We start from the raw sequence: 23,387 nt of genomic DNA, 5'->3' as shown, positions 1-23,387 counted from the left end.
TGAGAAGCTATGGAATATTCCTAAAAGGGCACAAGAGAAAATGAAAATATTGGGTTCATCTAGGGAGGGGAGCTGGAAGACTATAGGTCTAAAGGTATGCCTTGTGCCTTATTAATTTTGAATGAGGTAAATATATTATCTATATAAAGGGATAATACAAATAAAAATAAGAGGTTATACAACTGTAATTAAAACTATTTTCAAATGAAAACAATCTAAATTTTGAAAGTCAATATAAATAAATTAAAATATCCCCTCATCCTTACGTGGGAGAAATGAATGAGAAGAAACCTAGCTTGATATGGACAATGTGGTTTTATTTTCATAACCACTCTCACCAAAGCTGTTGGTCCAGTTGGCATTTGGTGCACATCCACACTGTCTTTTGCCCCCATACATTAAACAAAAATAAAGCTGCCAGACCAAAAGTATGTTCTTCTATCCCCCTCCCTTTCTTCTCAGAGGCAGTGTGAGTCCTTATTTGACTCCTAACTGTGGGAGAACCCTGTAGAAAGGCCTCTCTTGAGTTCTCTCTGAAAATTTGTCTCTCCTGTCCTCACTTCTCCCGATAAAAAATTACATGTCCTTGGATTTTAGCAGAAGATGTCTGTGTCTTAATTCAACAGAGTAACATTAATGACAAAAATTCCAGACAGTATCAGAGCTTCAAGTCACATCATGTAGCTGCCTAACACCATTGCTAAAAAATTCGTCCACCCCAGTTTACAAGCGGAGGATGCAAGGAGTGGGGAAGGAAGGAAATATGTTCTGTACTTTGGCATACAGCCCCTAGGTTTGAAAATGAATAAGGAGCAGAAAGTAGCTTGAATATAGGCTGTTCATTTGTACTCTACCTTTTTTCAAAGAGAAGCTGAGCCCTTTTACAGTAAAAGTCATAATGCTAATGCTAATATAATATAAATTTAAAAACAGAACTCCTAAGAATCAACACAGAGGCTGTGAAACTGAACTTGAGTTTTGCCTGGTAGCTTTCTGGAAGCTAAGACAAAAAGAAAAACATGTTAAGCAAACTACATCTCACCAAAAAGAAGGAAGCAAACTTGTTATCCAAGGAAAACAGTGCTTTGCCCGGCATTAATTTTATTGGCAATGCTCACATGACTGCATGAAGAGCGTATATAAAGAGTTATAGTAAACCATTTCAGGATTTTTTTTTTTCCCCAGAAAACACTGAAACAGAATTTGCTCCATTGGCTTGGATAGTGATGACTATAATATAAAGGAAGTATCCATTTGCCCAGCAAGACTCAGGGTCAATATGACTAGCACTCAGAAGAATATTTTACTCTAACAAGACATGATTGCTTCATGCATGCTTGTAATGTCTACAAAAGTCTTTTTTCTTATCTAAATGTTTTCTATTGTGTCCACAGTAAGCAGTATGTAAACAAATAAAACAAAACACCTTAAAAAGGAACAGAAAACCTACTCACCAGAATCCCAAATCTCTAATGTATCAAATTCTTTAATTTTTCCAAGTTTTCCTATAGGTCTCATTCTATGTAAACATATTTTGCATCGTTCTAGTTACAATGCACATATTTTTGTGGGAGTTTGAACTTTTATACTTGATATTATATTGCAACCACTTCTGAACTTCGTTATTAAATTTACATGTCACTCATTTTTGCAAGGGAAAGTTAACTTAGAAGGTTCTTCTAACTATGCAGGAAAAAAGTGACTCCTAAAGCAACACTTAACCTCTTAAAAACCACAAATTTGATTGCAATTAGACCTAGATTTTATTTCAAAAACAAATGTTTTATCATGTAAACGCATTTGTGAGAGGATTGATAGAAAAAGACTAAAAACAATTTGAGAAGAGTAACAGCATTAAAAAGGAAGTCCAGTCTGAGTGCAGTGGTTCATGCCTGTAATCTCAACACTTAGGAAGGCAGAGGCAGAAGAATGGCATGATCCCAGAAGTTTAAGACAAGCCTGGGAAACATAGTGGGACAACTTTTCCACCAAAAAAAAAAAAAAAAAAAAGAAAAAAGAAAAGAAAAGAAAAGAAAAGAAAAGAAAAGAAAAGAAAAGAAAAGAAAAGAAAAGAAAAGAAAATTAGCTGGGTGTGGTGCTGCACACCCACAGTCCCAGCTGCTTGGGAGGCTGGGGCTGGAGGATTGCTTGAGCCTAGGAGCTGAGTCTTGATCATGCCACTTCACTTCAGCCTGAGTGACAGAGCAAGGCCTTGTCTGCAAGAAAAGAAAAGAAGAGAAAAGAAAGGAAAAGCGATCCAAAAGGATATTTATACCTGCGTCATGGGTTTGAACTCACTGCTATGTCCAGCTCCAATCAGATGGTGGGCTTTGACTCCTACTTCAGCAAATTTTTCATTTTCAGTAATCCACTGGGAAAGAGCATATGCACTCTGTCGTGTTTTTGTAAAGATTATTCCTCGTGCTGATTCCTCAGTCCTAGTATACTGCTCCATTATGGTATTTCTTAATTTGGTCAGCTTTTCATTTTCATGTTCTGGGTTTTCAGCCAGCTTTTTCAACATTTTATTGTTTTCTTTAAGAAATAATTACAACTGATATGTTACCTAGTTTGATGTAGCCATTCCATATGTATACATATATCAAACACCATTTTGTACACCAAAAAAAGATACAGTTTTGTTGATCAAAATTTAACGAATTAATTTTAAAATGATTTAAACTTTAAATTAGTGAAACATACAACTAATTACACTAGAAGATTTCATGAATTGTGGCTTATCTACAAACTTGTGCTGTATCTAACTATTAGGATGGTTTAATAAATAAATTCATTACAGCTGTCTTGGCAATGAAACTGAATGACCAAATGACTGACTGTGATCATGCAACTGGTAGCTAATCTGGTCATAGCATTAGAAATAGCTCCAGTCTGAGTGGGATTTCAGATATTTCTCTTTTCAAAGAGCTTATGAGAAGCAGTAGGTTCATGTTGAAAAGGTAAATGAATGAGACCAGTACATGTTACTTTGAATCTTACCAAAAAATAAAGTCATGAGAAATCTATCTGTTTCATCCAGTTTCCAAGGTTTCTTTAAATCACCCTCATGTTCATGGCGATCACAATACTCATCATCACCACCCTCATCACTATCGTCTTCTAGGACTGCAAACTTCTTTTGTTTCTCTTCATTATAGAAAGTTTCAAGATGATTATACGCATCTATCATTCGAATTGTGTCATTAATTTGCAGGGCCTCATTGTACTTCCTCAAATGCTCTGCGCAAACACGGTCCTTGCGATTTCCTTCTTTTGCAGCTGTGAAAAAGTATATTGGGTAATTTGAATAATAAGCATATAAACTCCCTAAAATAGTCCCATGGACTTGAATATATTTATGTTACTAACTCCAAAATTGGCTTCACCTTTGGTTTAAAATGGGCAAGTTAAGGCTCAAAGTATGTTATGAGCTCTGAAACAGGGCAAGTTTTCCAACTCCTTGACTTGCTGCTTGAGTTCTGCCTCAGCAAAAATATGTAGCTGATGCACAGAGAAATGGCATGAAAATATGTTAGTTGAGTTTGCCTTTGGAGACAGAGCTATTAATGTTTACCTCTATACTTTAAATATACAATAAATGTAAGACTCTGGAGACAAAGAGAAATTTGGATGGTTTTGGAATCTCTTTCCTTAGAAAAGGAATTAGAACATGTTTATTATGCTTGTCCTACACAGAACACAGAAATTCTATCTGAAACTACATTTACTTTCAATTTTTTTGGGAATCTATGATATACTCATTTGACATCTTGGAATAAACATGGGATAAACTAAGTGTTAGGTTCAAATCAAAATTACCTTTTTTTTCCATTTGAACGGCCCATTGCTCATAGGGTTGAGTTCCAAAATCTGGCATTGGACTCATTTGACAATAAGTTTGAATCCTTGTCATTATTTCTAGAAGTTTCTCTTTAAATGGATCCTTAAAAATAAAGTATACACTTATTCTCATGTATTCTTATTGTTAAAGGAATAACATTATCTTTGTTAAAATAAGTTCCAGGCTATGATAAATCTGATTCAGAATCTTTGTTTAGACAATGTAACAGGTTAGTGTCCCATTACTTGTCTGTTCATCTACTTTTGTCAACTTCTCTTTTAAGTCTGTCATCAAGCCACACCCACACCAACACCATGTTACCTCCGCTGGAATCTCCAACTTAAAATGTTAGTGAAAATAATAAAGGTTAATAAATAATATAAACCTTGCATGTTAAAGGTAGTTTAGAAATCACATATTGCTTTAATGTCACCATAATTTAGAAAGCTTACAATGTAACTTAAGAAACATTTACCCTTTGTCAAACTGGTTTCAGTATTATTTCTGCTAAAACAAAAAGTTGAAGTGCAGTCTGAAAAAAGTCAGAAATAAAGGAGTGCATGCCCTATAATTCCATTTATATAAAGTTCAGAATCAGTGAAAACTCATTTTTTGTTTTGGAAGTCAAGATAGTAGCTATCCCTGGGGTATGATAACTGCAAGGGGAACCAGAAGATTTGGGTTACTGACAATGTACTGTCTCTTGATTTGGATTTTGTTTACATATGTGTATTCAGTTTATGAAAATTCAGCAATCAGTACACACATGAATTTGCATTTTTTCGTATGTATGTTATACTTCAAAATGTATCAAAAAGTTAAGTAAGTTTAAAAAATGGCAAATACTTTTAAAAATATATCCTGAGAAATGTAGTTTTAAAAATCCTTATGTGTAGAAATATGCATGTAAATCTATCAAGTGAAACCAAATAAGTAAAAAAGGGAAGGTGAATAAAGTGTATTCAACTCTGCTAGTGGAGCTGGAATAGATACCAGTCTTCTTCAGAATTAAAAAAAGAGATATATTACTAACATTGGTTTAGTGCCTACTATATTTCAAGCATTGCCTTATCTACTATGCATATTTCATATTATTTAATCCCAATATTCTTATTTCCAATGGTATTATCAAGTACATATGACCAGAATTTGCAGTACTTTATAAATTTTGCAAAATAAAGTATTGACATAATTTACTGGTCATAATGTCCAAATTGACTCTCAGTTTACTTTTACCGAAAAATTCATCAGAAAAGCATCATTAAAGTAAATATTTCACTTCTTTACCATTGCACTGTTTTCCTAAGAAAGTAAATATGCAAGTATGCAAATTAGGTAGGATTCCCATTATCATTGCCAAATGTAATTTGATAGCAACAAAATGGTTCTGTGGAATGTCAGAAAATCAATCTTGGAATTCATGAAGAAAATAAAAAAGACTAAAACGAACTGTCATTAACACCTCCGGCTTAGTTATACATCCTCCTGCCCATCGTCCCCGACTACCCCTCATAACTCATGTGTAGCCAAACAATGAATGAGCTATCCCTCATGTAAATTAGAAAACTGAAAAAGGACTGGAGGAGAGAATTCACTGTAGTGCTTTGCTGCCAAATATCAGTTAAAAAAAAAACCCTGAAATTTGTTTGCTAAAATTTTAAAATAATACTGTTCAGATGGTCAATATAAAATAGGCTTTGCCACCTTTCAACTGAATGGGTAGTATTGCCAATGAAATAGATATAAAATGTTAAGCCCATACTTCTCTGGTGTCATCTGCAATTGCAAACTTCTTGCACGGCTCCTGTATTTGTTTTTTCAGTTGATCAAGGTTTTCTTCAACAGTTTTAATAGTAAATGCATCAAGACTGGCACATAGCTGAAAAAGAGACATTTTTCAATATTTATGCAATTATTTTTCCCTTTCACTTTATTCAATGTAGAATTATTTTTCATGTAAAAATATGTAGCATTAAATTGTAGCATAAAATTTCATGACAGTAATGTACAGCACTGTTTGCTAAATATGGTGTTTTAACATTGTTTCATTATGGATTTCATTAACAAACAATTGATAACATTGGTCCTAATACAGGGAAAAAGAGCTTCTAAATCAAGTTGGTGGGTAATTCCAGAGAAAATGGTGTATTTATTTTCATTTCTTAAATTCCATTTTCCAGGTGGAAAGGTGATATGGAAAGAGTACAATAGTTTGCCATCATTGACACATAATGATTTTGAGATAACTACGTTACATAGGCATATCAAAAGTCATCTTAACATCTATGGATTATACTACCACCTTCTTCTACACATAAAGCAGGCAATAAAAAGCTGGGTGATCCTTAACCATGTGCCTGGATTATTAGCTTGACATTAGCCCTTAATCTTAGTAATAAATTATATTTTGGAGCCTATAATTGCATCTCAGAATGTTGTGTCCACTCTATATAATTTTTATTGAATTCAACTTAAAGTAAGGGACTTAAAATTCAAATGCCTGGACAGGGAAAATACGGCACATATACACCATGGAATATTATGCAGCCATCAAAAACGATGAGTGCGTGTCCTTTGTAGGGACATGGATGAACCTGGAAACCATTGTTTTCCGCAAACTGACACAAGAGCAGAAAATCAAACACCACATATTCTCACTCATAGATGGGTGTTGAACAATGAGAACACATGGACACAGGGAGGGGATCACTACACACTGGGGTCCGTTGGGGGGAAATAGGGTAGGGACAGCGGGGGGTGGGGAGTTGGGAAGAGATAGCATGGGGAGAAATGCCAGATATAGGTGAAGGGGAGGAAGGCATCAAATCACACTGCCATGTGTGTACCTATGCAACAATCTTGCATGTTCTTCACATGTACCCCAAAACCTACACTGCAATTAAAAAAAATTGAAATGTAATTGCCTTGGTACAAAAATACTTCCTGGGCTGCTCTGATTTATTTAACAGTCGAGATCAACAGCAGCACTGTATGTGGTGTTACCATTCTGGGGCAGCTGATAAGCTCATCTTTAAAGATCTTCATATCCCTATTTCTCTTTAATTTGAATTATCTAATTTCTAGAATAACATTTGAAAGACAGAAAACATGCAGTTTTAAAACTCATAGAATAAGACTTTATTACGTGTGACAACTAAAAACTTTCATAGTTTATGAATGTTTCTATATCAAGTAGATCATTAAGTTTATAAGGGTAGATGTTCAGGAGAAGGCATTCTATTTGTCTAAACTTCCCATTAATTATATTCCTATCCATCATTTTTGTGATATTGTTTGTGTTATTGCAATGTATTAAGGCATATCACTATTTTATAAAAGATCGAGTATATTTATTGTACTAAAGCAAACAGATTTCACTTAAGATCAGGGCACTTGAACTCAAACTTATCTAACAAGATCAAGAGGTACTGGCATTTATTTTAGCTTTGCTCTCATTGGTTACACATAAAATTATGACTTACTTTTAAAATGTGTTCTTCAGCTTTGGCTTGCTTTCTGGCCCCTCCAACACCAGGTGAAGCTGTTAGTCCCAGTATCTGAGGAAGGGGAATCACTGATTTGTTTTCTTTCTTGAGATTATTGTTTTTCAACTTCTGCTTCAAGTAACGCCTCATGATGTTATTGTAGACTTCTTCTTTGTTAGTGTGATGACATTCATCAATGATAATCAGGGAAAAGTCTTAAAAGAAAATTCAAAGATTTAATTTCTCTACACCAGCACACTACAGTAAGGAAATAGCTTTAGACCAGTGAATTGAGCTGCCTTGGGGATGCCTTTTCTTGGGCAGGACACAAGAGCAGCCCACTTCCAGTTTTCAGGAGGGAAATCTAACTATACTAGCACCTGAACACACACAGTTCATGCATACTAATCATGAAACTCCCTGTTACACATTCTCCTTCTTTAATAGAGGAGATTCAGAAAGTTTACAGAACTAAGAAGTGTTAGGTGTGGAATTCACACCCTGGTTTACTACAAATCAAATCTCAGGATTATACTTTTGTTTTTAATAAAATATTGAATTTTAGGTTGGTGAATTTTATTTTTATTGCATCAAGTAAAAGCGACACTATTTTAAAAGAGAAAAATGTGCCTTGTTTTAACATTGCATTTAGTTGTTATAAATTATTTTTACTTCTTTCCCATTCATTCTCCTACCTTCTCATCCTATCCCCAAAAAAGACAAGGTTTGTATTTTTATTCTACGGGAAAGGAAAGCGAATCTAACAACATTCACTAACAAATAAAAGAACTTGTCAGAATAAATGGAAAGTCCAGTGAGTGCTTGCTTTAATAATGGTATTCTGCAGAATAAAATGGTCTAACTAAAAACTTGCTTTTTTCGTTTCCTCCAGGAAGTAGAAGGATTTTAATAAAACCATAAACAAGAAAAGACCATTTAAAACAAAGTAAATTTTTATAAACATTTAAAAATTAATTAAAAAATACAACTTTTGTTATCATTAATATTACTATTATTTTTTTTTTTAAATAAACACTTCAACTCACCTGATAATTTAACGCCAGCATCTTCTCCATTTTCCAAGTTTAAGAGGGAGTTTTCAAGGATTTGAGCTGTACTGATAATAATATCACAGGACTTGACAACTTCTGGAAATGATATTTTCAGTTGGGTATCACCACTTAGTCCAATAACACGATACCATTTCTTCAAAAATGGTTTGAACTCTTTGTGGAAGAGCTGTTCAACTAGCAGTACCTTAAAAAAAAAAAAGTGAAGATTTTTTTAAAAAGAGAAAGTTAGTCAAAGCCAAAGGAGTATTAATCAAAGGCCTATTCTTTGTTCAGCATTAAAAGAGGTGTTTACGTTATCAGCGAATCAGGCATAACAACTTACCCATCAGTCCTTTCATTCATCTCTCAATAAGCATTTATTATAGGCTTGTTAGGTGTAGGCATTTGTGTTTGGGACACAAAGATGTTTAAGATTGATTGACAACTTTGGGGAACTCTGTCTAGCTGAGCATACAGACCAAGACTAAACAACACAAGACAAATTATTACAACACAATGTAATTATGCTCCCCTAGAAACACACACTAAGTGACAGTTAAGAGAAGAAGCAACTGAAAAGAAAGGAGGAATTGGAAGGAATTTGAATCTAGTAAGCCTTGAGTCAGTGAAAAGATAAACTGAAGCTAAGGTTGAATAAGAAATACATTGTTTAATTTGTAGAGCAGGGCCATGCTATAAATGGCTGTAAACATCAAGCAGAGTATTTTACATTTAGTATACAGTTTACAGGATCCCTACCAGTTATACTGTTGAAGTGATTTATTTCTGTTGTTTGTTTTTGGATTAGACTAGAAGCAACAGGATCACAGGACTGGAAGAAGCAGGGAACAACGAGTGAGGAGTTAGGGCATTCATCCTAGTGGAGAACAGATGTGAAGTGAAGAAACGAACCGCTGGAATAGCTGTGGTGGCTGAGCAAGAACAAAACTGCAAGTAGACTTGGCAAAAGAAGTGGAAACTTCTGGTACTTGTCAGCTGATTCTGTATGTTGTAACATCTGCTAAAGGTAGGTGGTTTGACACCTGAATGCTACACATTACTAGTCACTCAAAGTACCTTCTGCACTAGGGGGAAATATATCAGGCCATCTTGAAGGTCATATCCTAGAAAGATTTATGCAATAGAAGCCCAGCAGTGTAAGTATGGCAAACAGAGAGTTGGTAGGAAGAGTTTCAAGGGCAAACTTCAAAGAATGCACGTTATATTTTTCATTCTCCATAATTCCACCCGAAATGCAATCAGTGGTTACCTTTTCCCCAGTCTGTAGGGTTTGTGTTTTTCATCTTTTTACTTGAGGTGAGCCCCACTTAGGTGTTAAATAAAGAACGGCTGATTCCCCTGCCTAAGGGGAACATCTTATGAAGAATACTGGTTTGCATTATTATTTAGTGGAAAGGATGGAGGTTTTGAAAAATAGATGTCTTGGTGGAGTGGAAGAAAGGGTGGGCAAGAAGAGTTAAAATGAAATCCACAAATTCTAAGAAAGCAAAGTGGACTAAAATCGATAATGAGGTTGGTGACTGAAAGGACATGACCTTACCACAAGGTGGAAAGGGTAGAAAGTGTAAAAGGAGAAACTTTCATTTAGTTTATTTTTTTTTTTTCTTCTAAAGTCTCTCTGATCTGTCTGTTACAAAATCACTTGAGAAGTTTGGAAAATGCAGACTCCTGAATGGCACTCAAAAATTACTGAATCTAGGGACCATTTCTGGGGACAGAGGCTTGAAACCTTCACTTTAATGACATTTAAACCTTCGAAATTTGAAAGCCACAGCTTATTTCTTCTCTCTTCCACAAAGCCATTCCTGAATCATTTTCTGGAAGTATCCTTTCCATTCCATTTATGCAAGACAGAAGGATTCTGTGGAAAAGAATGAAAATTAAGTGTAGTGAAAAGAGATAGCATGATGCAGAAGGAAGAAAGCCCTGAAAACAGCTACTCCAGCCACTTAATTCTTGTGTACCTTGGACAAGGTCTGAATCATCTTAATGCTCTCAATATACAGATTAATGAAATGAGGATAATGTTAACCTATTATTTTGAAAATTAAATGAAATAGAGGATGCCATATTGTCAGTACTAAAAGTTCCCTGATATTTCACCCATCCTTTTATTCTAGAAGCAGAGTGCAGTGGCAAGGGAAGACCAGTTGACTCAGAATATAAAAGTCCAAGTCTCATTTCTGCTGTTTCTTGGCTGGATGATTCCTGAATTGCCAATTAAAAGTCTTGGAGCTTCAGCTTTCTGATGGGAGAAATTGGAATAATAATAATGACTACCTTATTGGGTAGCTGTGTAAATTTAATGAGATAATCTATCTGAGAGTGCTTTATAAAGTACACTAAAATATTAATTATCAACATATATCTCTCATCTCTCTTCTAGACTGTATATTCCTTGAGGACAAGATCTGCATTTGATTTGTCTTTAAATATACCCCTGCTGAATGATTTAATTAAGAATCTCTGTACAGTATTATGGAGTGGCATCGCACCACAAAATTCTGCCCATAAAAGGTGAGTCAAAAATCTTCAAAAGCAGCAGCACCCTCTGATGTACAGAACAAAAAGGAGTTGTCACAGGAGATAGCAGGTGCTGGAAATCCTGATACTCGCTCCGGGTGGTGTAGACTTCCTACTGAAGGACACAGAGAAAGCCAGATGCAAGTCTGACATGGCTAATTGGGAGGTGTGTGGTCCTCTTGGAGCCTTTTCCTGAGATGTGACAGAGTGCCTGCCAAGACTAATCAAACCCAACTGCTACCCACTTCTGCTGAATCATATGGGGCTGCATTGCAGCATCTGAAGGAACCTGGGATTTATCTCTCATGATGTTGAAGCCCTAGATAGGAAATGGAAAGTCTGGGAACACAGGTGGTGTTTTCATTTCTCTCTGCATTTGAAGGCTATAACTTTGGAAAGGACGGAGGAAGGGAAATGAAAGTAAATGGTGTTAGGGAACAGGATTTCTCTTTTCTAGATCAAGGGTAACAATACCTTCTTATTGGGCCAGACACAGGATTCCTCTTATGCAGACTTACTGGGACAGAGGTGCTCTGACTCAGTCAAAAATAACTAAAGCTGAAATTAATTATTCAAAGAGATGGTATAGTAAACAATTATGACACAGATGAAATAATTAGCAGACGAGTTCCTAGTAATTCTAAGGAGAAAAACAGTAGGAAAGCAGATAAGGGATTAGAGTCAAGTCCCCAAATATCCACCCAACAATGCAGTGACTATGAATAATTAATGAGGATAAATTAATATTTAAACATAGCCATAACTGTGCATTCATAAGAATCACCTAGATCCAATGCAATGAAAGATTCCTGGCTAGAATATAGCACTGAGAGGAGAAGAGAATATTATAGAAAGGAAGATGCATTAGACACATACAAAAATGTAAGACTTGAAAAGATCAATATTTAAAATATAAATCTAAGTATTTGAATTTAGGCTCAAAAATTGGTTACACAAAAATAAATGAAGAGTGTTCTAGTGTAAGAGATTTTCAAATAGAAAGGAACTGAGGAATTCGAGTTTATGACAAGGTCTACATAAGTCTGAGGATGCCAGAGTCAAAAGTGGTCATGAGCTGGGTGTCAAGTCTCATCTCTCCTGCTTTCTGCACTGGTAAGATCTTATCTGTAGTTTTTTGTCCAACTCTGGACACCACATTTAGGCGTGTCCTAGAAAAATGTCTGAAAGAGTATGAGCACTAAGGAGTGATGACAGGTTTAGAAACCATGTTATATGGAAGACAGTTAAAGGAACTGTGGACATTTATTCCCAGGGACCAAAAGAAACATAACTTAGGAGCTACATGATGCTGCCTTGTCTATGTGCAGGGCTGTCCTTAGGCTGGATAATTAAGACTTCGTCTGGTTGCAGAGGAAGGAACTCTAACCGGTGACCGTGGGATTCCAGAGAAACCGTTTTGGATGAATACAAGTAGGGCTTTCTAACAGTGTCAGTTGTCCAAAGAATGGCTGGGGCTGTCTTGTTAGAAGGATAACTTCCTTAATATTAGGAAGTCATCTGGCAGAAGTGAGGAACCACTCTGCAGAGGAAGAAAGCTGGATCACAAAGCCCCCTTTCAACTCTAGCAGCCTATGACCCTGTGACCAGATAAGGGAAATAAAGGAAGTAGATGAATTAAAACTAACTCTGAGGTGTGGGGGCTGCATGCTTTGGAGGGGGTGGTATTACTAACAAAGAAACAGGTAAATGGAGAAGAAGAGCCTTTGGGAGGGCAGATGGTGAGGCTGAGTTTGAGAAAATGGTGGATGGTCAAATGGTTTCAAAATCATCAGTTTAAGTAGCTTTGAATCCAGCTAATTTGGTTCTTTTCTCTAGATTTGGCACTTATAACCTGTTCTCTATGTTATTCAGTTTCATGAGTTACGAAGGTGAAGAGGAAGGAGCAAAAGAAAGCTAGTATTTAAGAATGGGAGAAAGAGTCATTACTAGGCCATATATAATCCAACTGAAATTTCAGAGTAGGGTAGTTATTATTTTGTTCATTTTAAAGATGAAGAAATTAAAGTTAGAATTCACTTTAATCAAACTACCAGCAGGTAAAAATAAGATTCAAACCTATTTCATTTAAAAAAATAATATTCTCTACAAAGGGAATATATGCAAGGCTATGAGCAAACTAATTTGAATGTGTCATCGTTACCAGCAAAATAAATACAAATGTTTTAACAGTGAGTATACAAGTATAAAGGAGAGCTCTTTAGACTTAGCAGATACACACAAAATGCATTTGGAACTGCGTGACAAGAACCATTCAGATCATGGATTGTAAGTACTGAAAACAGGATGTAACTAAAACTTTTAGCATAATAGAAATAAAAAAATCATAATATTTTACAGTCTACTGCTTTTTTCTTGTATAGGAAGAGATGAGAGTGGAAAAAAGACTTTCTGACAGAGGAAAAGTATACTCATTTTTATACCATAAAATAGCAAATATTCACATCCCCAATTTATATATTTATAAATTAATAAACCATAATTTATCTGCAAACGCTCCAATAACTAGATTTTGTTTTATAGTGAAGCAGACAGACTTATTTATGAAGATGACCTTCAAATACCCTAAGACACAAATTATTGAAGAAAACCCTCAGTTGCATTTAATGTTATATATGCATATATAATACATACACTTTTTGAGCATTTTAAAATCTATTTAACTTGATGTAGATATCAAACATTCACTTAATTTTCTCTTTATCTCCAAATCACATTATATATATTCTGGATAAAGAGGACTTGCCATCTTTGACTAAGGGTCAACAGCTAAAGAGGAAGCAAAAAACAATATTTGATCCTTGATTCTAGTGATATTTTGGGGTCATTCATTTTCATATGCAATGATAAATGAGCCAATTAACCTTAAAGTATATCTGAGTAAATATAACCTGTGACCAGATAAGGGGAGTAAAGGGAGTAGATGAATCAAACTAGCTCCTAAGTTTTGCGGCTATGTAATTTACAGCTAGTTGGTAAAATGTCCTAGTTTTATTGGAAATCTTCCATTTTCAGGTTCATCAATTAGATATTACACATACCTTAAAAAGAGACTAAAAATAAAATAAAGAGCTTATTTTGACATGACTCTTAATTAAACTAAATCTGTGTGAGTCATTGCCACATTTGCCATCATATAAAAGTTTCAGAATAATATAATGAAAATGAACAACTAATGTTATATGTTCTTTGAATACCTTATTAACAAGAACTATAACTTTTCCAGGCTCAGATGCTTTTTTCTTCTTGTCTAAGTGATCCTTGGCAATGTAAACGGCCACTCTGGTTTTTCCACTCCCTGTAGGAAGGCAGATGATGATATTCTTCCCTTCCAAGGCTGGTTGGGCAACTTCCATTTGGTAAGGCCTGAGCTGGAGTTCTGGCTCCGGGGATACTCTTGCTGCCACGTTCTCTTCATCTGAAGAAGGTTGAAAAGGAAAATAAGAGAAGGGACAACAAAATAACAGAGCTTAGAAGCCTGAAACTGAACATAGGCTTCTCATACTTTCAACTCCTTTTCACATGTAGTCCAACCCATTTTCTCTTTTCTGTACCAATGAACGTCTGCTTTCTGCATTTGCAGAACACAACCCAGGCTCCCTGTCACAGAAGGGACCTAAGGATGTGGGGGTGAAGAGGAAGTCAACTGAATAGAAGACTAGGAAGGGCCACCGTGGGGGAATGTTTTCGCAAAGTGAGTGAATTTGTAGAAAGGGCTGTGGTGCGGGATTGGCAGGTATGGTTGTGAAGGTGTAAGACTTCCCATTTCTTTGTTGAGCCATTATTCCCTGCTTATTTCACTTAGACCTACCACCTGCAAAATCAAAAGGAGCTGAGAAAGTAGAAATCATTCGTCGTCTTTGTTCTGTACTTCCCCTTATTTTTTATTACAAAGAAGGTATTACGGCTGATACTATCTTCTTTCATTTGTAGAAACTTTATCTGACAAACAAATACCAAAAAGCAAGCACACACACACACACACACACACACACACACACACACACACACACACACATTTATCTCAAGTTCCTTTTTCCATCTGAGGCAACCAGGTTGTACAGAAGTGATATTTAGGGAGTAGGGAAAGAACTCTTCCTATGCTAGCCTTTAATTGGTAGGTTTTCCCTAAAAGATAAAAAATAATTTTGTTGGTTTAAGCTAAATTATGACTAATTTTGCCATTTAGTTGTGAATTGTGATCTTTATTACTTCCTTATGTATATGACTCCACATATTCCTACTTTTTCTAAAATCCAAAGTATAATATATTGAAAATATTTTCAATTAAAATAGATTCTTAAATTTAAAATGCTGATTAAGTACTAACATACATTTATAAACATTAAAATAAGATTATTATAACATATCTTGTTTTAGATATGATATATTTTATTTAGAAGTGACCATATTGCATTATATTAGCCAGGGGAAAAAGATCTAAAAATTCATAGCTTATAATGTGAAATGAAGTAAAATAAATATTATACCAATTTAAAATTCCATCTTATGCCTTACATAATCACAAGAAAAAAATTAAATAACAATATTTATCAGTACTTCATCACACATGAAATAACTGTTCTTTTTCTTATCAGTGATTGCAATGAAACTAAACTAACATAATCCCATTAACTTCAAAAAACTTGCTGATGTCTCCATTTCAGTCACTGGGTAATTCTATTTGAGTGGGTTTTAACTTGTTGTGATAGGTAGAAAAATTCACACCAAATACCACTTAGAATTATCTACTAACCTGGCAGGAAATTTGCCTTCTGTATGGATGAGTAAAAACAGATGCAATGCATTTAAGCTATCATTGGATCATCTGCTGATTCATTTAATATGATTTTTATGAAAAACTCATTTAAAATCAACAGCATTTAAAATAAACCTTAATAAGTATCCTTTCCAAGCTTGTTTTGAACTCTACATAGGTATTTATAATAATTCATCTTGTATTATATTTATGTAAGGCTCTGATTTATTTAAGAACAATGGTAGCTTTTATAGGCTATCAAAACCCTGATATTTCACCTGCATTAAGAGAATTTATCACCCAATTTTTCCAAAAGAGCCAGTATATTTGTAAAGAAAGATGCATTAGAAATTGTCTAAACAAAGATCCAGAAATTTACTACTGCTAAATTCTTATTTGATCCAGGATGTTTGTTAAAATATATCAATATATCCTCTTTGTTGAATTTCATCTGAAGTACATTTTTGCATAGATTTTAAGAATTCTAATAAAATGCTGCTTCCCTCATAATAGTTGCAGAATAAACTATTAAAAGAGTACATTTTAATAATAATTTCCCCCATTTTCCATGCTTACTACTATATCCTTGGGTAAGAAATATTAAAAAGAGAAACATAATAGCGATTTCCTAAGTCTCATTCCCAAGAATCTAGAACCAAAGCAAATGACTAAAATATCAATATTACTCATGCATTTGAATTATTTATTATGCTGCTACATTTAAGGAGAACTGGAATGTTAAAAGGACTATTGTTTACAATTTAACTTCAGAACCAAAGTCATGAGGTTTTACTGCTACTTAATTAGGCATGTACCACACATTTATTCTTCAGTCAGTATTGACTGGACACCTATTAAATGCAAGGCACTCACAAGAATACAGTTATTGTCCTGAAGGACTTCAAAGTCTAGGGCATTATACTGCTGTCAGACACACATACAAAATACCTGGTTAGACAGACAGCTCAGTAATCTTCCATATTTCTGATTTAAGACTAGGAGATTTAGTAGGTGACCCTAAGTTTAAAAAGAAGCACAGGGTGGAGACAGAAAAAATTAGAGTTGGATTCAATGTGAGACTAGCATCCAAAGAAAAAAAGCTGGGTGAGTGCTAAATATTCAGCCTGATTCTTGCCTTATCACATCCTCTGACATAGGGATGGAAGAATTTATCTACAGAAGCAATGAAAAGAGTTTTCTCTTCTCTGTCACCAGAAGGAGAGAACTGGGCTGGTATCAATGAGCCAGGAGCCAATATATTTTATAAAAGAAGTGTTTGGGTTTTTGTTTGTTTGTTGTTTGTTTGCTTTTGGCTTTCTCTGAAGAGCGTAATCAATTAAATGAAAGTAGCATTTAAAATATGCACAAGCTTTAAATAACACTGTGCCTTCCCTCTACAACAAGTATTGATTAAACCATCTTAAAATTAGATTATATCATATAAATGGTCAAAAAAGAAAATCAAATAAGGCTTAAATAATAATATTCTATTGGAACTACACCATGTGGCAAATTTCATTCTCACATTGATTTTGACAGCTGAGTTATTCTTGGAGAGAAAAGGTCTGTCACTGCATGTGTTTGAAATCTACAAAGTATTCCTTTACCTATAGTATATAACCACAGAAAAATACACCATTCCAGCTGGACAAATATTAATAGGCATTACTTTCAAATAGTAAGGAAACATTTTCTACATATCAGGCCAATGTGTATTGCCAAAAACATTGCCACCTTTTGAGAGGCAGTATATCTTTCCGAAAATGGGAAAAAGGAAAAAAAAAGCCTTTCATAATAAAATTAGAATATTTATACTTTAGAAGTACTGGTAATTATGTTTACTATTGCATAACACTACCACAAAGGAATATAATATGATTGTATTGGGTCACAACTTATGGCCCATATATGACCTCTGCAGTAGGAGGAAGGACATATAGAATAAAGTCCTTTTTGATGTCAAGTTCAAAGATTAAAACATAATTGCAGATTCTGTAATATTTTCAGTGCCTCAATATGTGTTTAACAGTTCACCAATTTATCTAAACTTCCTTTTGAATTGAATTCTATTTTAGCTTATATCAGGCACTTGCGGGTAAGGAATTTCATAATTTTACCACTTCAAACATTGACTACCCACTATGCAAAGTAATTCTTTGCTCCTAAGTACTGATCCATCTAGAACCTCAAGTGTGTTCTTTGAAATGTGTTTATCTTCAAAAATGTATTTGCCTTTGAAAATGTATTTACTTTTCAAAAGTAGATTGCGTTCAGATTTATCATGTCTTTCATGCAACATTGAAGACCAAAAATCAGCAAATACATTTGTTAACAACTCTAAGTAGGCAAAATGCCCTGCACATAGAAGGTACACATTAAATATTTATCGAATGAATGGATATCGTTGACAAGCCCTTACTTAGACAAATAAAAATCAGGATGATGTCCAAAACCTTACAACAACCTATCAGGATGATAACTGTTAGCTAGGATATCTATTTTGAGTTCTAGCATAGCATGTAATAGAAACGTTAATTATTAAATTGAACAATTTATGACAAGGATAGAAAAAAATATATAATATACAGGAATAAGCACATGGCAAGAACTCAATAAACACTGACTGAATTGAACAGAAAATGAATTAACCCTTTTAAATGAAGATTAAAGTTGTGACTGATATTTGGTGAATTGGATTTCCGCAAACTAATTTGTTCTAAGGGATTCAGGAGTGTCATTGTGAGAAAAGGACATGCGAAAAAAGACGTGCTACAGTCTAATTTTGAAAACATTTAGGATTGATGACCATCTTTCTAGACACTATTTTGCCCCCTTAAGCCTCTTGGGGGTCTAATTTTTTAAATTCTTCTGACAATGCAGGATAATCTGAATTATTTAATATATTCTTAGGGGAAACAACTCAATCACAAATGGAGAATCAAGTAATTTGTTTCTTAATCTGTCATTTTTCCAATGCTTCTCAGCTGGACCTCTTGCAAAGCATTTTCTTTTTGTTTGTGATTTGTTCATTTTAATTGTGAAATACTTCAAATACATAGACAAATACAGAAAGGTATATAATAGACCCCCACAAACCCATCACCTACACTTAATAATGTCAACATTTTAGCTTAGTAATGATCATGGAAATACACACTCAAAGAAAGAAACAATTTGAAATCTATCAGACTAACAAATTAGGAAAACTGATAACAGGAAGTAGTAATGAAAGTGTGGGGAATTAGGAAGAGGTGCTCTCATTTATTGCTGGTAGAATATACAGCCAATATGGAGAGTAATCTGGTAAAATATTCATTTAGTGACCAACATATTTTGCTAACTCTACTCCTATTCAAAAGATATGTATATAAATTTGACTTCTTTTACTTATATATTTAATTTATAGTCATACTTCTCTTATGGATAGTATTAATTTTTTATTTAAAATGTATTTTAATTTAAAAAGTAGGGTTTTGAAGTAAGCAAATGTACCGAATTGAATACAGTACAATTTAAATGCAGTCAAATTAATTGACACAGATCTCATAAATAAAATAGATGACATGACTCTTTGGAATGTGGCATATGCCAGACCAAAAAGATATGAACTGGATCAAAATTAGAGAGTTTGGTTTTAAGACTTTTGTAAGTTACACTTTTAAAGAAAGTGAATGGCAAAGTTCCAAAACTATTTCACGGTAGAAAAGAATTGCTTTAATTGCATAAATACATTAGGGAGGGTATGAACAGCCCCCATGCTTCCACTATATGGCGTCTTATTTCACACTTTTTAAGGTTTACACAACAGTTAGGCAGTACCTGAATCACTTCCCATGGTGCCTGAATCACTGCCCATGTTGCTGTTATGTCCAAGACTTTCATCTAAGCAGCTGACACTTCCTTCTGCCAAACTTGTGTCTGATTCTGCAAAGGAAAACATTTTAAAATATTTTAAAAATATTTCTGAGAATAAACGTATTTTAACTGCACACCTCTACAGCACACAGTACATGCAGTTCAATTCAAGTGGGGAAGGCACACCCAGACAATTATGAATAAAAGGTAAGCACTTCTGGCAGGCTATATTAAAAAAAAAAATCCACTGTGGATGAGCAGCTGCCGGGTAGTGATTCAAATACATATTACCTACTTAAAGTACTATACATCCAATATAAGAGCTAGTGCACATTCCTAAGGGTTTATAACTTTTGTTGCCCTTCTACATGTAAATGTTGCCCAAGAAAACAATATTTAGGTTTGATAATGTCTTCTAAACAAAAAGTAATACATAAGAAACCTTTGAGTTACTTTCACTTAAAATGACAGGGAATTAATAAAGTACAAAAAATTAATAAAGTACCTGGATCTACTGATCAGTTATGAAAATGAAGTTTGGTGCTAAACATAAATGTAAAATATCAAAGAGAGTTTGTTCAAAAAGAGTATCACTAAAGCTTGGCATCGCAGTTGTACTAGAAGCTCATGTGAGGTTGGAAATACATGTTTTTCTTTGCTATAATTAGACTAAGCCTCTATCAAAGAGTTATGGTTAGTATGGGTGGATGGCAGTACACATCCTTCATTTATTAATCTCAACATTCTGTTTTCAGTACTCAGGATCAATTCTTTTTGAAAACCTTCTTTCGCTCAAGGGAAGAATTATTTTCTTCCAGTTTATTTCCAAACACTTACACAATCTCATCCTCAAGCACCAGAACTGGAAAAATTAAAAATAATGGTGATTACTAATGTTGGCTTTGGAATCAGAAGGACTTGTGAAATTTGCTATTCTTTTTGCTCTAAACCTAACAAGCTCCTCTTATTTAAAATGAGGCTAATACCCCTTACCTCACAGCACTTGATAACCCTTAAGTAACAATATTAGCTACAACAAGCTCTTGGCACAGGGCCTTAATTGCTGGTGATTGAAAAATGAAATAAAATCAAGTAATGATATATTCCTAGGACAGGAGTTCCATCAGATAATGTTCTTCTTATAATAAACAATATTTTATAACATTTATCCTTAGATAATTATTTCATCCTAAAGCTCCTTAACACATCAATGAAGTAGCACTTAGCTATTTAAAACTAGTTTGGGTGTCATAATTTAGGGCTGGAAATAAAAATGTATGAAAAATAGACACATAGTATGTTTTAATAAAACTTCTCTGCAAAGAGAGGATATACAATTCCTCAAAACTGCAAATATTTCCTTTTTCCTTAACTAGTTAATTTTTTCAAGTCACATATATTAAGATACAATTTACTTACCAAAAAAGATTACTCTTTTTATGTTTGTAGTTGAGGAGTTTGACAAATGTATACCGTTTTGTAACTTTGAAGAATTTGACATACGTAGACAGTTTTGCAACTACCCTCACGATTGAGATTTCCAGCACCCCAAAAGTCTCCTCAAGCCTCTTTGTAATAGATCCCTCTGGCTATCCCCTGGCAACCACTGATTTAATTTCTGTTCCAATAGTTTTTCCTTTTCCAGAATGTCATATGAATGGATTCTTGCAATATGTAGCCTTTGTGTCTTTTAAAACTCAGCTTATAATAATTGCAATTCATCTATGTTGTTGTGTATATTACTAATTTGTTCCTTTTTATTGCTGACTAGTGTTCCATTGAGAAGCTGTGACATTTAAATCTCCCTTCCAGTTTGGATAAGCCTATTTATTTTAAGAGCTATAACAGAATTACAGCCAATGCCAATCAAATATGTAAGACATCTTAAAAATTAAAAGCAAGCTGATAAGAAATTTGTAGAAAAATTCTCAATGGACATACATACTGTTTAAGTGTATTAGCACAACATAAATATACTAATGTGAAAATACTGTGCTTATTAGTTGTTGCAGATTAGCTCTATAACTCAGATTTGAGGAATCCCTTATGATCACACAGGAAAACCTGTATATCTCACTGAGAGATTCAGAATATGGCACTCTGCAATTCCCAGAGGTATGTCTTGTTAGAAGCTCAGAGGCGAGTGTAGGATAGAACTGTCAAGTAGAAGAGCGTTTTGGGCAGATGTACTGATGAAAAGAGAATATGATTTGTCAGGAAAAGGCAAGGTGTAAAATGAGATGGGGAAAATGTCATTGCAAGAATAATTCTAGATCTAGAAATATAGGCTAAGATTTTTGAGGCAAAAAAGTGAATTTGACTTGCTTTTCGTTTGCTGTTTTAAATGTAGTATTGAGAACTGAAGAGAATACAAAAATTACTAACAAATACCTAAAATCTAAGACTGTATTATTAAATTTTCCAAGTATAAGAGAAATGAAAATTACATTTAACTTCCACTTTATTTTCTAATCACCAGTAGTTAAACCTTAATCTTAAACCCACTTCATCGACATGTAGAGTCAAGATTTCTTCCAAGCTTTGTTCTAACATCCATAAGTTTTGGGAGGGAGCTATTTATACAATGTGCATGAATAATTTATAAATGGTTTTAAAAGTTGCTACCAAAAATAGGATATTACTAATAAAGTCTATTATCTGGATTATTTTGATCTAACAAACCAATCAGCAATGTGTCAGGAAGACACTGAACTCAGAGCTTTCACAGATGTAATGTAAATTTCATTTTAATCTCTCAAAATCAATATCCTATGTGGTAGATACCCATTATCTCCTGTTTCAGGTGAGAAACCAAGGCTCTGAGAGGTTAACTGATATATCCATATCACACAGCTAGAGTGGGGCGGAATCCCCATTTCTGAATCCAAGAGCAATGTTCCAGTGCTTTCCCCCCAACACTAAGCATGGCTGATGATTGGGGGTGAAGTTCTGTAAACACAGTATTAAGTGAAATAATAGCTGTGATGGTGGTATTTTTTTTTTTTTTTTTAACAGCAAGAGACGTTTTCATTTTATTGTCAAATTTTCTATCAATCTTGAAACAGAGCTTATATTACCATGAAAAGAAGTTAGAGAGATGGTTTTACTTTGCTAACATTTCTGGTTTCGTTGACAGATATTTACTAACTTTACATTTAAACATCTACTCTTATTTTAAAACTTTTTTTCTGTGCTCAAATAAAAAGAACACCTCTATCCTCATTACATAAAATTAATTACAATAGTCATGTAGAAATGATTATGAAAGTGAAAGTGAATATATAGAGCTCAATTTCTTTGTCATTTTAAGGGTATATAAATCTTCAGTTTCTCTACACAAAAATAATTTTGTTTCCTAGGCAGCAAATTCTTATGCATTTTGATATATGCTTTTGCTTTCATAGAAATTTAAGTAAAATTTAATAATAAAATAAAATATATTGTATTTATTGTAACAGGAAGAATGCCTTCCTCAGAGATTTTCCTCCTGCATTCACTTTAAAAACCACATTACACAGAAACACACACACACTCCCCAAAAGCGAGATCAAGAAAGTGCTTACATGATGCCAAAATGAAACCAACCTATTGAGTTTAAATGCCAAGAATTTCTGAAATTGATTTATTTAGGATTATCTTGTTTGGTTCTTTGTATTTTTCAAGCTATGTAAGTCTGAATTTAAACCATAATAAATAAAATCGTGTGTTTATGATTTTATAAGTAGATTGTATAGAGTCAATTAAAGACAGGCCTTGGCGTGAAAAGAACTTGTGCTTTGGAGTCCAACAGATCGCTCTCCAGATCTGAACTCAGCCACTGTGAACAAGCGAAT

At 34.1% G+C, this 23,387-nt stretch overlaps 1 protein-coding gene across 1 annotated transcript in view; it reads right to left on the bottom strand.

The window, feature by feature from the left end:
- Positions 1–23,387, bottom strand: part of IFIH1 (interferon induced with helicase C domain 1) — a 52,060-nt gene that overhangs the window by 7,484 nt on the left and 21,189 nt on the right. The window contains exons 4-11 of the mRNA XM_003921929.4: positions 19,519–19,623; positions 14,138–14,358; positions 8,373–8,583; positions 7,324–7,541; positions 5,604–5,720; positions 3,820–3,943; positions 3,001–3,279; positions 2,276–2,535 (exon numbers count right to left, since the gene is read on the bottom strand). Of these exons, the coding sequence (XP_003921978.3) occupies positions 2,276–2,535; positions 3,001–3,279; positions 3,820–3,943; positions 5,604–5,720; positions 7,324–7,541; positions 8,373–8,583; positions 14,138–14,358; positions 19,519–19,623 (1,535 nt within the window). The remainder of the gene's footprint in view (positions 1–2,275; positions 2,536–3,000; positions 3,280–3,819; positions 3,944–5,603; positions 5,721–7,323; positions 7,542–8,372; positions 8,584–14,137; positions 14,359–19,518; positions 19,624–23,387) is intronic.

The sequence above is a fragment of the Saimiri boliviensis genome, chromosome 5, assembly GCF_048565385.1.
Source record: "Saimiri boliviensis isolate mSaiBol1 chromosome 5, mSaiBol1.pri, whole genome shotgun sequence".
NCBI classification, from domain to species: Eukaryota; Metazoa; Chordata; class Mammalia; order Primates; family Cebidae; genus Saimiri; species Saimiri boliviensis.
Note: the sequence above shows the minus strand (reverse complement) of the source record. Positions and strands in the feature narration are given on the sequence as shown.